At 44.4% G+C, this 16,984-nt stretch overlaps 1 protein-coding gene across 1 annotated transcript in view; it reads left to right on the top strand.

The window, feature by feature from the left end:
• Nucleotides 1-16,984, top strand: part of SHROOM3 (shroom family member 3) — a 138,574-nt gene that overhangs the window by 35,965 nt on the left and 85,625 nt on the right. The window contains exon 2 of the mRNA XM_032187178.1: nt 4,417-4,571. Within this exon, the coding sequence (XP_032043069.1) occupies nt 4,417-4,571 (155 nt within the window). The remainder of the gene's footprint in view (nt 1-4,416; nt 4,572-16,984) is intronic.

Below are 16,984 nucleotides of genomic sequence, written 5' to 3' on the forward strand. Positions count from 1 at the left end.
AGAATTTGTTGTTACAAAAGCTCCTCAAAGCAAGGGAAGAGAAAAGAGGAATAAATAAAGAAAACCTCTTTAAAATAATCAAGAAAGGATCTCAGTTAGACAGCATTCTCTGAACCTACAGTAACCATAGTGAACCAAACAAAAGACAGTAGTAATAAGTCTTATGTATCCTTGGTGATCTGCTTAAGCAACATCTTGCTTTTACAGTAAGCCAAAAAAAGGGAGAACAGATGAGTTCAAAGTCTGCTCTATGATCTATTGAGTGACATGGAGCCTCCTCCAGTACAAGAAAATGGACTGGAGTGTTAATGCAAAGCAGGAACCAGGGGTGGCCTTGGGGATTTTTGGGAAAGGGCAGTGGGCATGGTAGGCTTTACTGCAATAAAGACAGCTGAACGGGCTTAGGTTTGTGTCAGCCTGAGAAGACTACTGAGACTTTTTGAAGTGTGTGGGGAGGCCAGCTTGGCAGGGAAGATCTTGTTTTCTCCTTCTGAAAGAACCTGGAAGCACTGGCTAGATACCTTTGTGGAAAGCAGAAGAAAGAGTGAGGTGTGGAGGAGATGGCTGAAATCACAGCCTTTATGGAGGACCTGGATGGGGTTTCACAGGAAATAGGAACTGTCAGATGGTTGGTGGAACACCCTCTGGAAGGGGATAATTTTCTGTTGCATGATTCAAGAGGCAAAGACTCTTCCCCAGGTCAGGGCTTGTGAGCTGCAGATTCAGAGGCAGCCCCTGGAATGAGAGCCAAGGTTTGGATCATCGCCACCCACAGAGAGATCACACATTGAACAGAGGGGACAGGTGAAGGTAGGAACAGTTGTGTCCATTTTACAGTTGGGAAGCCGAGGCACAGAAACCATGACTCTCTTTTCTATGGATGAATGTTTCTCTGTACAGATGCTCCTACTGACTTCGAGGAGAGGATTTCTGCTCCCCACGTGGCCATATCTGGCCATCTGGTTCCTCTCACAAGATCTGCAGTGAAACCAGGCATTAAACACAGCCAACCTGTGTCTTAGGTATTCCTTCCCCCTCTGCTTGTCAGTCTTCTCTCATAACTTGGCTTGGCAGAGTGGTTGTCTCATTCCAGCCAAAAATCATCAGTCCCCAGCTGGCTCCTCTTGTTCCTGACAGTTTTAGCAATATTCCTCTGCCCAAGTAAGCTTGCTGGCTCCAAATCACCTTGTTTCTCTCCGCATAAATAAGCCATAAGAGGTCTTACTGCCTATTGATTGACCCCTTACGCTAGGTCATGTAGCTCAGTGATCCCATTTTTGGCACAAGTGACTGCTGAGGGTCATTTTGACAACACTGTGGCTGTTCAATCTACTCCAATGCAACTGACACACTGAAAACAACAGAGCGTGCTGCTAGCTCTGCCGTTGCTGTGACAGCACTGAGAGCCACTTGAGGTTTAGGGGACAGCTGAAGACTTCTCTTCTCTTTTCCTCTCACTTGGGACCTTGGGTCCACAGAACAAGCCGATGTTCAGAGAGGGCAGCCACACGCAGAAGTGGCCTGCCTGCATATTTATCCGTCTGGTTTGGCACACGAAGCTTTGCAGGCATACTCTGTCATGTGGTCCTCAGCTGCTCAGCGCATCACAGACCAGCAGGTTCCCATCCTTGACTCGGCCAGTGAAGCAGGTGATCATTTAAATAGGTTACATGTGTGCTGAGGTTTGTTTGCTTTTGTTGATAATTGTTACACTGACTAGAGAGAGCGCTTTGTGTTTATACTGCAGCATGTTTTGTTTTAATTATTCTGTTCTTTCCTTGAATTATTACCACTCCTTATGCACAAATATTTTCAGAGGCATTCAGAGAGAGGAAGTGGCCAGGTTAGAACATGGGGCGTCTGAACTTTGCTTTGGGAGACAGTGCCTTGTTTCTGGACTTCTGCTGGAAACCCTGGGGTCTTTTTGACCCTTGTGACTCTCTGAGTGGTATTGCCAGGTCCCAGGGCTGTTGTGAGTATTTTCCTCCAGGATCTGTAGGGAACTTGCATCCAGGGAACCCTGACTCATTAAATGAGACAACTGTACCTAAGCAAGAGAGGAGGCTAACATTATTAAGAAATGAGATAGCTATGCAATCAAACGAAAAAATCAATCCATATCTCCACTTACATTCTGTCTAGGTACACAGGTAATTTAGTTTTGATGCTACCATCAGAAGTGTCTAGTCACAAAAAGCGTGTTGTGTTTTAGATCTTGTTTGTGGATAGTTATACAGGAGCAAAGCAGATCATTCTCAACCTCAGCATTACTTGCAGATGGCTGTACTCAGGCTAGCAAACTCTCCTTGAAGGCCTTCTTTAATATACTGCTGTGGCTGGCTACATGGCCTTGCAGACTGCAGTTTAAGAGCCCCTGGCATAAGCATAAGCTGGAACACATCAGTTGTCAAAGACAGATTTATTTTAGAGCTGTTCATAATGTTAGCAACCTTACCAGGAGTATTGTGGATTTTAGTGTTTCGTTGAGGCCTTTGATTTCAGGTTATTTATAATGGTAATTATGGAAGAATCCAAATACCCATTTTCACTAAAAAAAAAGAGAGGAAAACAAAAATCTAGCCCCCATGGTTCCAAAGAGAACCCTAAAATAGTGATCCTGTGGAGTTTAAAAACCCGAATAAATAAATAAAATCGGGACTTAGTAGAGAATAAAGCACAGATCATGATTTTTCAACTGGCCATTTTTTATGCCCAGAGTTCCTCAAGGCAGAAGTTAATACAAATGCTTCTGATGAGTGTCTCAGCCTTTGAAGTAGATGATATTTGTTACAGGGTACAAGTACAAATTTGTACTGGTCCAAGAATGCCTTTTTTCTATTATATGTGATCTAACATAACAAAGAAAAAAAAAAAGAAAAGACAATAAACAAACTCCCTTCTGTTTCTTGTATTGCAGGTTAATCTAACCTGTATTGTCCCAGTCTATTTTACTTAGTTTAAATGCTACCCACCTGTGTTTCTTTACAGCAGCAACAAACTGGAGCGATTTTTTCGTTTGTTATTTATTTGTGCTGGCAGCAAGGTCTAATGTTTCATCTCTCGCCCTTCCTGTTAAATGTGATACAAGACTCTTTATATGAAGTCTCATTCCTGTGGTTTTATCCATTCTCACAAAGAAAAGAAAAAAAAATCATTCATTAGTGGAAGGACTTCCTGGTAGGATGAATACCAATGATTTTTACCTACCTGTGTAGGGAGGTAGGAGAACTGATTAGCTAATGTTTGTGGAAGTCAGATTTTAAGTGTTACAAAATACAGGAGCTGGAGAACTGTTGTTCAGAAGAACAGACTGGCTTAGCCTGTGAGAAATCACCACTTACACTGAAACTAATGTACTAGTAAAAGGTCTGGGTAATGTGTCTGCACGAGCTGAGCTTCTTGTTTGAGTTGTGGCTCAATTACACCTTACCCGATGTGGCTTGAAGTAAAAGTAGCTTGTAGAAGTGTGCGTGCAGTTTCACTTCTCAGAAAGTGGCACCCCTGCAAATACTACGTCTGCTCACTAGATCAGAGTCTGAATCCAGTTTTTGTTTTGGTGTGATGTCTGGGGAGGTGAAGGACTGACAGAAGAGGTTATACTTCCAGGGTGCCATAAGACGTTGTAATTTGTTGTGGCTCACGAGACAATTGCTAACACCAGTTACAGCTTCTGTTGAACATGGACTGCTGGGTGCTTTGAATATCAGATTCTGTGGTGGCAAGTTTTGTAATAAAAGCTATTTTGGTTGCATTTCATTCTGCAGAAGCTCAGGATTCAGTGTGTTGTATGTATGTAACCTTGTCCTCTGCTAATACTCAGTATCGCTCTGTCAGTATGAACCTCTCACTTCGCACAGGGGCAGGAGTCCGAGATTCTGGGCCCTGTTTCCTTCTCCTCTGCCCTGTCTCTCACTTCTGTGCAGACTTGGTACATTGCTGCTGGCACACTGATGGAGAACCAATGGGCATTGAAGACTACACAGCATACACAGTGGACTATACAAAACCAAGAGGAAAGTGCCCTAGGATTCTCCTTCTGGATTTGCCACTGCATAGCCTTGGGCAAGATACTTACCTTCTCATAAAATTAAAATAACTTTCTATTTCCTTTTTTACTGTTCTTTGAAATCCCTAGCTGAAAAACCCTGCAGAGCTGCTGCATGTTACTAACTGCATACACCTGTGTGCATCTGCTCTGTTGCTGGCCTCTAAGCAGCAAGCTGTTGTTAACCGGGCAGTCAGATCATGCAGAGGAGCCTGAACCAGAAAATCACATCAAAGGTCTTTTAATCCAGGCTTGGCCCTTGGGCTCATGCTGGGGTGCTCTTATCAGGAGATGTTCCATCACCGTTTTGCTGGCAATTACTGCTTCCAAATAGGCGTGCCTCACCATCGCTTTCTCTCTTTCCTGTGCAGATCGAAGAGGGAGGTAAAGCAGACTCCCTGCCTTCCAAGCTGCAGGCTGGTGACGAGGTGGTGAACATCAATGAGGTGGAACTGAGCAGCTCCAGGAGAGAGGCCATCTCCCTGGTGAAAGGGTCCTACAAGAAACTGAAGCTAGTCGTCCGCAGGTAGGCAAGACACAACACTCCCTCTCTCCTGCCCTGCAGGGTACCACAACCACCCCCCTCACATCTCCAGCTGAATGCCTACAGCCTGATCTTGGCAGTAGCCTTGTTTTAAGCACACAGGCATGAGCCCGAGGGCAATCATTTGTTCCTTTCTGCAAACATTTCTATGACTCCTTTGTCACTATTGCATCCAAGTATGTGAACTACTTATCCAAATGTCTTCCACTGCTATCCCGCCACCTGGCAGTCCAGGAATCCTGTTCAGATTTACAGGCAGTCCCCCTTCGTCCTTTAAAGTACCGGGGGCTTCATTCAAAAGGGTGGCAATTCTGTACATAGCTCCTGCCTCATTTGCTCTGTTTTATCACGGTCACTGTGACAGCACAAAGATTTCCACTGGCCACAACAGGATTTGGAGCTGTTTAATGTTCCGCAGGTAAGTGATAGAGTTGCCATGCTGACAGAGAGCAGCTTGATCAGTATGGCACTCAGGGTGCGATCCAGGGGGAAGAGCAGCCACTTCACCTGCATCTTTTTAGCAGCAACCTCTGTATTATCACTGAATGAGCGATCTTTCCTCACACATCCATTTCCCTGGCTGCCAAAGGCCTTGTAAAGGGTAATGAGTAGCAATGCCTGCATGCTGGGTCTGGTGGTGTGCTGCGCTTAACTCAGCTACACAAAATTTGCCAATACCTTCTGGAGGTATGAAGAATAAATGTTTGTGATAGGGTCAAGCCACAGAACTTTATGTCCACTTTGAATCACAGACGTTTGGATCTAAAATTGTGGTCTTAAGACCTTAATAGAGATGCATCCTGTATGTTTCCTAGTGCTGGCATGTCCAAACAGTCTTTTTCTGTGCCAGTTAGGTGATAGCTGGTATCACTTCATGGAGTGCTCTGTCCTGAATTTCCATGCTCAGCCAGAGAGGAATCTGGGTCAAGATCAGCATAGCTGAGGAGCTGTCATTAGCAAAACAAAAGGTGTCAGCATGAGTCACTAAGTTGGAACAACTGGCTAACATCCGAGGGGTAATGTCTGAATAGGGCAGGCATGAAGGGCTCAGACACCCTTCTGTTTTCTGGAGTATATTTCATGCTCTGCTGGCTGTATTGTGTTGTTTACATGAAGCGTCTTCAGGTACTGACAATGGCCTTATGACAAAATCTGGATCTTCATATACTGAACTGGTAGATCGTTTGTATCCACTGGGAGGATATTTGCAAATGCAGTTGATTGCAGCTTGAGTGTTTTCCAAAAAACAAATGGCTTTTACTTAAGATCCATGTAAATTGTAATCAGTACTGACTGAACAAATGTTCAATTCAAGCTAACATTTTTCTGTCACATCTCAATTTAGTTTTGCTGATGTGAAATAGTGAATTAACTGGTTCTCTTTGGTCTAAAGTGATTTTTTTCTCAGGTTTATACTGTCTACTTGGGAGGGAAAAAATAAAAGGAATGAGAAAAGGGAACAAGAAAAATCAAGTTTGCAGACCTTGGAGTCCCAGGGAGTGATAAAAACTCTGTCTCTGTCTGGATATGTATTCACACATGTGCATGTACATAAAAACATTGATATCTATGTATGCATCTGTATGTGCTTACAAGCAGAAGTGAGGTACTCAAAGTCAGCAGTGTCATAGCCAGGACAAAATTCAACAGTTCCTAATATTTCCTTGGGAAATGCCTGAATGAGTGGAAGACATTTCTTACAAAGTTTTGAGGTCTCTCAAGCTAAAAGAGAAAATGAGCTGCTTCTTCACGTCCGTGACTGTTTTTTCACATGCAGGAGGAATCACGAGACACCCAGTTCATGTAGCCAATCCTAAAGGACATTGGTCACATTACTCTTATTGAAGGTGATCAGTTATTGAAGGAGGAAGTGATCAACCTCGCAAAAAGTTAAGAATCAGCCACCAGTGTTTTATATATTTCAAAATTATACTTCACAGTGTAGCTTAATGGTTCCTTTCTCCATTATTTTTAAGTTCCTAAGGCCTTTTCAGCTTTTCTTCTCCTTTTAAAAGGAATTTTCAGGGGTATTTGATGTTTTCCTTGTTTGGAATACTGTATCACACTTACTTTAAGAGGTATTACATTCACATAATACCCTCTTGCCAAGGTTCTTCAAAGCACATTTAAAGCTCAGTAAATCCATAAACCATAAACTTAAAACTGAAAAATTACAATTAAGAGCTAAGAGCCCATCCTTCAGGTGATTCAACATAGTCCCAGCTGCCCCTGCAGTGCTGGCATGGGCTGAGAAAGTAGCAAAAGAAAAAAATGTGAGGTCTGACTGTTTTGTGGGTAGTCAGTTAGAGGTTGCCTGAATTCTCCCAGTCCCCAAAGGTGGCAGGTCTCTGCTCTTTGGCCAGCTGATGACAAGGTAAAAGACTAAGATTTTCTCTCCAGTGCAAGAGAAGGGATAAAAGAAAGATCCCAGAGGAGAATGGTGGGAAATAGGAAAGTAGTGAGAGGAAAGTGAGCTTCTACATTTAATAAAAGCTTCCAACAATATTTAATGAAATGTAGCTAGATGCAAAAGAAATTAAGGAAAGCAACTCATTACAGAATATCAGCCACATAAAGCCTTCATCTCACATAGAGGGATGCTGCTGGGCAGGCTGCTATCTATGTGATAAAATGTGAACAAACAAAGGTTTGCAAGCCAGACTTGAGATAAAGCTACAGCACCAAATATGTGCAGGTTATCTTTACCCCAGACCTAATGTGTTTAGCCATTAGGACTGGTAAAGGAAGCACTAATGTGCTTCAACAACCCCGTTTGGGGTTTGGTTTTTGTTACGTGGACAAGAAGAAAATGCTTTGCAGTACTACATTGACTGAAAATAAATTATGTTTGGAGTGCCTAAGGTACTGGTTTTTGTAAGTTGCTCGTGACAATTTAACTCAAGTGGATTAGGTTTGCTTGCTGCAAATAGCAGCAGTCCTAACGTTCTCTGAACAGTCATCTGTGACGTGAATTTTCAGTGTGTGATTTCAGGATTCATGAGAACTCTTGCTTAGGGAGTGACACAAATGCATACGGACATGGACTTTACCCCTTGAAAGTCATACACAAACAATAGCAAAGTCTGCTTGTTGTCTGTCTTTTTGGTTCTCTCCAAAGCCTATTCAAGGTCAGCATGTTTTTGAAGGTTTGATTGTTTGTTTCTCACATTAAAAACCTCAGGAGCTGTCTTTAGCGGTGTGATGAAGACACGAGACATCACAACAGACAGAAAGCTTGGATTTTTTATTCAGATGTTTTGTAGGAAGAACATCAAAGGACATACAGAGTACATTTGAACCACTCCATATATTTGTGTTGCCTGCATAGCATACGCAGATTGCTATTTAATCTCAGTGTTTTTTTTTCTAGGACAAAGGTAAGCTTTTAGTGCCTATTGCAGTAGCGTGCGCCTTTACATGTTATTAAACAAAAATTAATGTTGCAATACCTTGCTGGGTCTGCAGATGGTTTGATGCAATATTCTGTTATTTTCCTCGGAATGTCATCTGCAAAGCTTGGTACTGATCCATCAGCATCTGTAGTCACCATTTTGTTATTGGGCACTTTAGTGAAGGAAAAGAGTGGTAACATTTGCAATATTGGGAATGTGAAGAGAAAACCAGAGAAAATTCAGTCTGAGAGGAAAGAGGAGAATAAATAGAAATGAGAAAAATGGCTTATCTTACAGCGATACTGAATATAAATGAATGGTTATAAACCAATGAGCAGCACCAGAGTAGGTAGTGTATGAAGACCTTAGTCTGCCTTTTACTTCTGTGCAAACATCCTGCTGATGCTGGGGAGGAACTTGCAGAAGGAGACACACGTGAAGTTGTGAATTTATGAGCTTTCTACTTCCTTGCTCATAAGCTTAACGTGGATTTGGAATCATGACAACTTCAGGCAAGTTTGGCTTTGCTAACATCTTTTTAATTCAAATGTGTGAAGAATAATTCAGAAGAAGAAGCACCTTACCCATTACAAACACTTCATAGGCCCTGGATCTGGTTTTGAAAGAGAGGTGTCTAGTCCATTGCTTCAAAATCAAAGTTACAGCCTTTTCCAGAGGTTAGCGCCTCCCCATGCTTCCCTAGCACAAGAGATGAATTGTCAGAGAAAGGTGTTTTACAGTTTTGCAGAGAAGTAAACTGTCGTTAAACACAGTGTTTGCCTCTGTAACATCTGTGTCAGTGAGATCAGAGTAAGTGTCTGGAAACCCAGAGCAGACAAGACCACAGTGATCCCAAGCTGTTGAAAGATGCGGTGAGCTGATTCTTTCCGGACCAAAAGTAAATTGATCAGCACTGAAGGGAGTAGTGTAAATGTATCAATATGTGACTGAAAGAATGGCAGTGAAAAGGGTTACTAAAGTCTACCACTATGGAAAGTAAACCTATACCCTGAACTGCCATTTGGATTTCTGTCCTGTGCAGGTGGTACCAAAAGCAGTTACGCTGCAGTCATGGGACAGGGATGTGGCAAAGCCACGTAGATTAGGCCACCCAAGACATCCTTTTGTAAATATCTTCAGGTTGTTAGCATATGATGTTGCAATGTAAAGATCAACAGACGGGGTGGTTTGCGTTGGCATGTGTGAGAGCTGCAGGAGACTTAGCGGTCAGAATAACTGCATTTCGGGTTTGCTACATCTCTTGCTCAGAGCTGGAAAGGAGCCTTTTGTGCTGCCTCTTGGCAAACTCCTACTAAATGGCAATTCCTCTTCTGGAGGGTTAACAGCCTTTAGCAGCCAGATAAAGTATAACTGGTCCATTCGCAGATGAGAAGCTGAGGCAGAGAGTGATTGAATGATTTGCTTGATATGACATAGAAGATCTCTGCAGAAGCAGAAAGTGAACCCTAGTGCTAAGTAAATACTGTGCCTAATCCCTGAGATGATCCTTATTTGGGAGATGTCTGGTGAATGTTTTTTCAAGGATGCTCTCTAGTTGCATTTTCTGTGTATCATTGTTAGCTCAGGAGCCCTCGATGACAGTTTATGAGCGTGTTCAGCTTTCCTTTGGTTCCCTAACAAGGCTGCTTGTATCTTAACTCATCTAAGAGGCTGTTCCTAAAGCCCATTTGTTTCTTTATGCCCATTTCTTGCTTCTTCCCTGTACTTGTTTTGCCCGTTCATTCAGGACAGCAGACTCAGGTAAGTATGTATTTGTGTATTCCTGTAGACCCCAGGTCTGCAGCTGCTGTGCCCTGGAGAAGCTTGCTGATGCTTCACATTTATTGTGCTGAAGCCTGAATAAGCCAGAGTGAGGTGCTTTGCATGTCAGAGAGTTACAGAGCCCTAGTGAGTGCACCTTAGGTGCACTTTCCACTCCCTGCTACACCGAGTTACAGTTTCTGGCCTCACATCCCCTGCTGTTGTAATAAGTAATTTGTGGTGCTTGCTGCTGGCAAGGTGGATTCAGTGTGGTGGTCTATTCTAGTCCTTTTTCTGAGGTGTGATGCGTAAGATGTTCAGAACTACACAGCAAAATCCCCTGCTTCTCCTTCCCCTTTCCTACTTTTCAATACAGGGCTTTTCAGGACATTTCTGCCTGCTGGCTCAAGAGAAAGCACATCCATTTCATTCTGACACATTTCAGACCCAAGCAATCAGACAGAAAGAATACTGCTGTTTTGAGCACTCAATCCTGCTAGCCAGATCAAATTGCCATGGATAAATAGTGAGTGAGGGGAACAGCCTTAAGAATTATCACTGGGCAAAGAGACAAGATAGCAGCGTGCTACAGGGAAGAAGGAACTGTCCCTCCACTGCTGACAGACTACGGGAGTGAGCCAAGAAGCAAGGCTCTCCACAAGTATTTCCCATGATAGTCTTCAGTATATTTATATCACTGCTGGTGACAAATGCCTCTGACTGCAGGTGTGAGCAGAACCAGCTCCATCAAGCCTGAGGCATCCACAGGCTGATGCTGGGGAGATCTTTTTGCTCATGGCTTGCCAGATTGGCAACAGTCAGTTGTGAATCACTATGAGGAACTGAAGAGACCAGTTTGTTTAATTTCATCGGAGGAGTCTTGCGTACTGTCCTCAGCAAACCGCCTTAGATAGTTTTTGATACTCAGCTGATCTTTAACCAGCTGGAGGAGACTGAGGGTTTGAAAGCTAAAGCTACAAGCCATAGAAATAATGCTCAGTTTAATTGTGGAAGGTGTTTTTTTGTTTGATTTTTTTTTTTTTTTCCCCAGTTTGGTTTCTTCTGTTGCTTCCTGTCCAACTTGAGTACCTAAGCAAGTTGGATGCAATGTAAAAAGTCCCAGACCCTTTCAGCTGTATCAATTCAATCTGACTCTACTGTGCACGCTTATGTCGGCTGAAGATAAGGCTCAAAATGCGTGCGCTGCCTTGTCTGCTTTACAACGACCATAGTGGCCTACAGCAGCTGCCAAAAATAGACTTTTCCACAGGTCAGTAAGCAAGAATGGCTGTCAGAGCGTCACACTGTTTACATAGTTTTACATTCAACATGTTCATAACAGCAGCAATTAGATCAGTGAGGCATGATGGCAAATGTAGCTGCTCTGTGAATATCATGCTGCAGGCAACAGCAGCCACAGGGACGACAGCTCTCCTTCCTAACACCCTTTCGAGCACAAGCGCTGCTTGAACTAGGGCCTCCTACAAGCCATTCCTTCGAGTTGCTGTGGTGTTCGCTGTTGCCTGGTGCAGGGAGGGCAGAGGTGAAAACATGAAGTTGTTGAGACATCAGTGTGTCGTGAAGTCAGCTTGCCATGGGCAGTTTGGTCTGCGCTCTCAGTGGGCGTAAACCAGCTCCGTTGGCTTGAGTGGCATTCAGATGAGTTACCTCAGGTCAGTATTCGGGCCTGTGATTCTCTAAACTCGTGGATCCAGCATTGGTCTTGGTTAATGAATGCAAAGCTCGATTAAAATTTGTTAGTGGAAAAATTTCTCTGCAGAGAATGACTGATGTTGTAGGTCCGTACTCGGTACACGCTGAAATGCTCGGGTCCTGTAGAGCTCTCCTCGGGTGTTGGTAGGCTCCAACCTGGGATGTGAGGGTCTGCAATGATGATTCTTGCATCTGCACAGCTAGTGAGACTGCATGAAGCAAAAATCTCAAATATCCACGGTCTTCAGCAAAACATGCTGCATGCCTCCAAGATGTGAAACACGTTTTTAGGAAATGTCCTATCATACAGATACAAGCTACTGTAGGAAGTCTGTTCAAATATTATGTAGGTAGCATATATAGTCTTGTATCAAAGATGAAGCACATTCCATTCCTGAAGCATGTAGCTGCCATAAAATCTTGTGCTCCTGAGGCTCAACGTGGGACCTGATGGCACACAAGCATAGCACTGCTGAGGTAAGAGCCCTCCATCAGCCTTGTCCTTAGCAGCAACCCATGAGTGAATCTGCTCACGTGAGTCAGTGATAGCTGGAGTGGGGAGCTGGTGCTGGGGGCTCGGTGCTGGCCATCACTGCTGAGATAGATTCAGCAAATAAAGTGCCTGGCTGCTGCTGCTCCTGATTCCAGCTGTCCCACAGGTGCACGCTTACCCACTTCTCATTGTGTATTTTATGTAGAGTGAAAGACATTTGTCTGCATTTCTCACTTTCTGGGGCAGTTTTATACATGTAGTGAGGTATAAGTAAACACTAAACACAGAGATGAAGACATAGCAAAGATCAGTATTCAAGACAGTTACGTTCTGCTTTCAGTAACTGGTAGTTTGTGTCTGCCCCAAACAGTGCCTGCAATCTGTTCCCATCTCACAGTGCCTTCAGGCTAAATATGCAAGTCGTGTAAAGGAGGAGTAGTGACAGAAAACACTATCCTCGTTTTCCTTTTGTGCTAAAAACTGTACCAAAAGAAAGGATTAAGCTTATCCATGGCTATAACTGTAATCTGTGTGTTCGTTTTCATACTTCTCTGCAGATCTCCCCCAGGACTTGTTTTTTTTCAGCTTATTCTCTTGGCACAGCCCTGTTCCCGTGCCCCCTTGTCTGAACAATGAGCCGTGGGAGAGATGCTGGGAGGAGAAACACAGCGTGGCACTGAGACCAGGGGCGTCGGAGGAAGCTGGCTAATTCAGGCACTGAGCGGGTGCAGAGCTCACCCAGGAGGTGTATTCACCAGGAATACACCCCCTGCAAACACCAGCCCCATGGCAGGGGCTGCCTCCCGGGGCTGGCAGGACATTGTGCACATATTTGTATTTGTTCTGCTCCTCTCTCTTCGTGATGTGTCTGCTTTTGGGCACTGTCAGGGAGAAGATGCTGGGATATGTGGGCCTCTGTTCTACCATGGTATGGACAGTGATGTGTTCTCAGACAAATCTGGTCCCAGTTAACTCATTTTAAGACCCCTCTGGCAAGATTAGGAATTAAACTCAGCCATTTTCTAACACGTATACCCATGCCATAGCTATAAAGTGATTTTTCTTTCAGCAGCCAATTGCTATAACTAAGACTTTCTTTAAAAAATGGAAAAACAAACAAAAAAATAGACTTTTACTCTAGCTGATAAATGACCATAGGGAAGTATGGAAGTGTGGGAGGAAGATGTCAGTCCGACTGACATCTGAGGCTCAGGGCCGACTGGAGCCCGTGGAAATTGGTGGAAAGATTCCCACAGACTCAGAAAGGCTTTGGCTCAGACCCTCACTGAGCAGTGATTTCCCTCATTGACCAGGAGAAAATGGGCTGTTCCTAGAGCGAGGGGAAGCTGCTGGCATTTTTACAAAAAGCCAAGTGCCAACACAGTTCTTCAAAGAACTCTTTGGACTAATCCTTTCCTCTTATGACACTAATGTAATTTTGTGTCGTATTTGACAGCGCGCCAAAAAATTGCATCAAATAAATCCAAGTTTTGTGAATGAAATTTAATTAGAAAAGGCACTGGCTCCCTCCCCGCTCTTCAGCAATGTAGGAGCGTGTTTCCAAAGAGCTGCTCTGCGCTGGGGCTAGTTTTTGCTCAGCGATGATGACTGGGGGAACAGGAGAAAGGGAGGTTTGGTACACATGGAAGTTGTAAGACTGACAGCTGGGGAGGCCAAAGCTGGCATTAGCAGCGGTAAAGGGCTGGCAGGGTGGTCTTGTGACTCGCGCTGTTGTATGTTGAGTTGTGAATTCCTCCACAGCTTTCTACTCTGCCCCTGCTCCCCTCTCCTGTCTGCCAGGTGTTGCTGAGGCTCTGTTCCATGAAGTTTTTGGGCTCTTTTACAGTGCATCTTTTAAACACACATAAAAATGAGCCTTCAGTGAAGTCTTACGTGATGAGACAGGTCCTCAGGTGATGCAGATGGGTGCCATCAGCCAAAGGCCTGACGTGTCATTTATACAGCATTTCTGAGATCAGCACAGCAGGTTCCCAGCTAACTAAAGGCTTTAAAATTTGTCCGTGTGTTGGATCAAACTGTCAAGTTTTTAACTATCTCAAGCATCACTGTTTCATTAGAGGAGTTTTCTCTTCATTTCATCAAAACGTTTGCGGTCCCTATATCATTAGGAAAGGTCAGTATGAAACACAGGGCAGACAGCTAAGAGATGAACAGAATGTAATTTTGAAATCACTGGCAATGGGCTTACTGTCTAGGATTTAATTAGCTACAGCTTAGGGCTGCCAGGCTTTTAGGAAATTTCCCACAGTGAAACATGGTAAGCGTGGAGAAGATCTAGATACCATTTTTGAAAAAAAAGATCTAGGCGTCTGATGGGGACAGTGAGAAAATGCCTTAAAAAAAAGATGCCGGCCACCGTAAAGTGTTAGGCTGTATAGGACATTAAAGGCTGACCCCTCACCTGAGCCTGTTTTAGAAACACAACAATTTCTAGCCACTGCCACTCTGCATTAGCTGCCTCTTTCACCAAGTGCATTTGGATTAGTTTGCCTTCTTCAGGCAGTAATCGGGCTGGGGTTTGATTTGTCAGAAAGTGACACTGGAAAAGCTGGGAAATCTCTGCCAGTGCTGGACAAAGTGCTTTTTAGGGTGTGAATCCCCTTCTTTTGGAATTTCCTGAGGATTAGGTTGGAGCTGGATCAGATCACGATAGTATGGAAATGCAAACAAGCAAGCATGTGTTCTCTGACTGATCCGGGCCTCTCTTCTGTATCTGGGATTGTGTCTAGGCTGACCTTTAGTCCATGGGGCAAATACCTGGACTTGCACAAGGTTTGGGTTACCTGTCCAGGTGCACGGGACTGCAGGATGACAGCTTCACAGCACAGCTGCTGGGGGAGCAGTGAGAATAAGTACGTTTTGTCATCTTTATTGTGAGAAGCTCCAGTTGCATGGCTTTGATTTCAAGAGCTGCCTATAAATATGGTTGGTTTGTAAGGGATTTGTAAGTTGCGTGACATGGATATGTGTTGATGTATACATATCCTTAGCTGGGTTAAATATTTACTTTGCTCAGCTGAGCTAATTACCCTGGAATATAAAACAATTTCTGAAAAACTTGTCCAGGCTTTTACTGCTTGATCCAAGGTTTCCTTTGGAAGAGAGATAGGGTCAGGAAAGGCTAATGAAAGCTAACGTAATCCTCCTGTTACAAGTGGAGTTTGCCTGGATTTACTGCTGTAAAACAGACGTTGGGGTGAAGTGGTCGCTGTAACTACTTCACGTGTTTTAATGAATGGGCTTGTATGGGTCATCCGAACCCGATGGCATTGTTCCTCCCTTGTGGCTGGGTGAATGGAGTATCTCAGTCAAAAGAATAATGAAGAAGAGAGACTGCACAGGCTGTATCGTTTGGTCTTTTATATGCACAGGTCTTCCTGTTCCTAGCGAAAGGCAGCCTCTCTCCCTTGCACAAATGGAGTTGGACAAAGAGCAGTCACATGGATGCGCCTGGCCCAAACATTGGCTGCATCAGTGAATATAGAGCAATTTCGTTCAAAACCCCTTTCTTCAGCTTTCTGCTTGCTTTGACTTTGGCGTTAGAGGCGAGATGGCATCAGCCTTCGGAACATGTATGTAAAGCATTCTCGGGGAGGTTATACCTGCATAAATACACCATAACGTTTGTTTTCTATTAAACAATGCCTAAGCTAATTAAAATCAGAAATATTGGTTACAAAAATACAGCTTCCCGAGGCTGAAAAGAGCCAGTTAACTCTTCTCAGGTTACTTCTCAGTCTGCTGTTTACTGGGCCTCTTAAAATTACTGCTGTTCTGAGGTGGAGTTGCAGGAGGAGAATGGAGGCAGCAAGAGAGAGCCATCCTCTCTCTGTCCTGGGGAGATGGGGAATTCTGCCAGGGTGCTGGTGTTCCCTGGGGAACTAGGTTCAGTTCCTCTTGCTGATAGATATTTGTATGTGGCATTACTCCTCACTCACCCTTTATAAATGGGAGACACAGCTCTCCTTCCCTGTAGGGCGTCAGGAACTTAACTGCGTGGAAGAGGGTGATGCTGAGCTGAAGGGAATATTGCAGCAGAGAAAAAATGGTAAAAATTATAGGCAAAATGGTGAATAATATATGTTTTGATCTAACAGCTGAACTGGAAAAAATATTTAGGGTGAAGTGGAAGTGAAACAGTGTGTTCTGTTTGGCCTGGAATGAAACATTTTGTCCCTTCAGGAAAAACAGGTTAATTTAATCTACAGAATCATAGAATTGCTTGGGTTGGAAAAGACCTTCAGGATCATCAAGTCCCATCACTAAACCATGTCCCTTAGTGCCACGTCCACACGTTTCTGGAACACCTGCAGGGATGGGGACTCCATCACTTTCCTGGGCAGCCCGGTCCAATGCTTGCCCACCCTCCCCACGAAGAAATTCTTTCTAATGTCCAATCTAAACCTCGCTGGTGCAACTTGAGACAGTTTCCTCAGGTCCTATCACTTGTCACCTGAGAAAAGGGACCGGCTCCCTCCTCATTGCAGCCTCCTTTCAGGCCGTGGAACACGGTGAGGTCTGCCCTCAGCCTCCTCGGGACTGAACAGCCCCAGTTCCCTCAGTCACTCCTACGCCTTGTTTTCTCCTCCCTTCAGCAGACCCACTGCTCTTCTCTGGACATGCTCAAACAACTCAGTATCCTTCTTGTAGTGAGGAGCCCCAGACTGAGCACACCATGTAGCATCTATTTAATGCCTGTTGTCAGCGTTCTCCTGGATGTTCAGCCAGCCCGGCCGGGTACAGGGCAGCCCAGCCTCCTGCAGCCGGGCAGTGCCAGGCCAACGGCCTCTTATTCCAGATATGCCCAGCGTGGCAGGTTTTCTGCTGGGCATCCATGGGCATCATGCGGAGAGCTACGTGCAGGGGGACCCACAGAGCGGCCGGCTGGCAGAAGGGAGCCGCTGTGGGCAGCGTTTTCAACCCTGACCCTGCAGCTGAGTTACTGTGCCCTGCCATGCGAGGCAGTGAGCAAGAGCCTGCTGGCCCTGCTACCCCTCTCCTCCACTACGGGATTT

The sequence above is a fragment of the Aythya fuligula genome, chromosome 4 (assembly GCF_009819795.1).
Source record: "Aythya fuligula isolate bAytFul2 chromosome 4, bAytFul2.pri, whole genome shotgun sequence".
NCBI classification, from domain to species: domain Eukaryota; kingdom Metazoa; phylum Chordata; class Aves; order Anseriformes; family Anatidae; genus Aythya; species Aythya fuligula.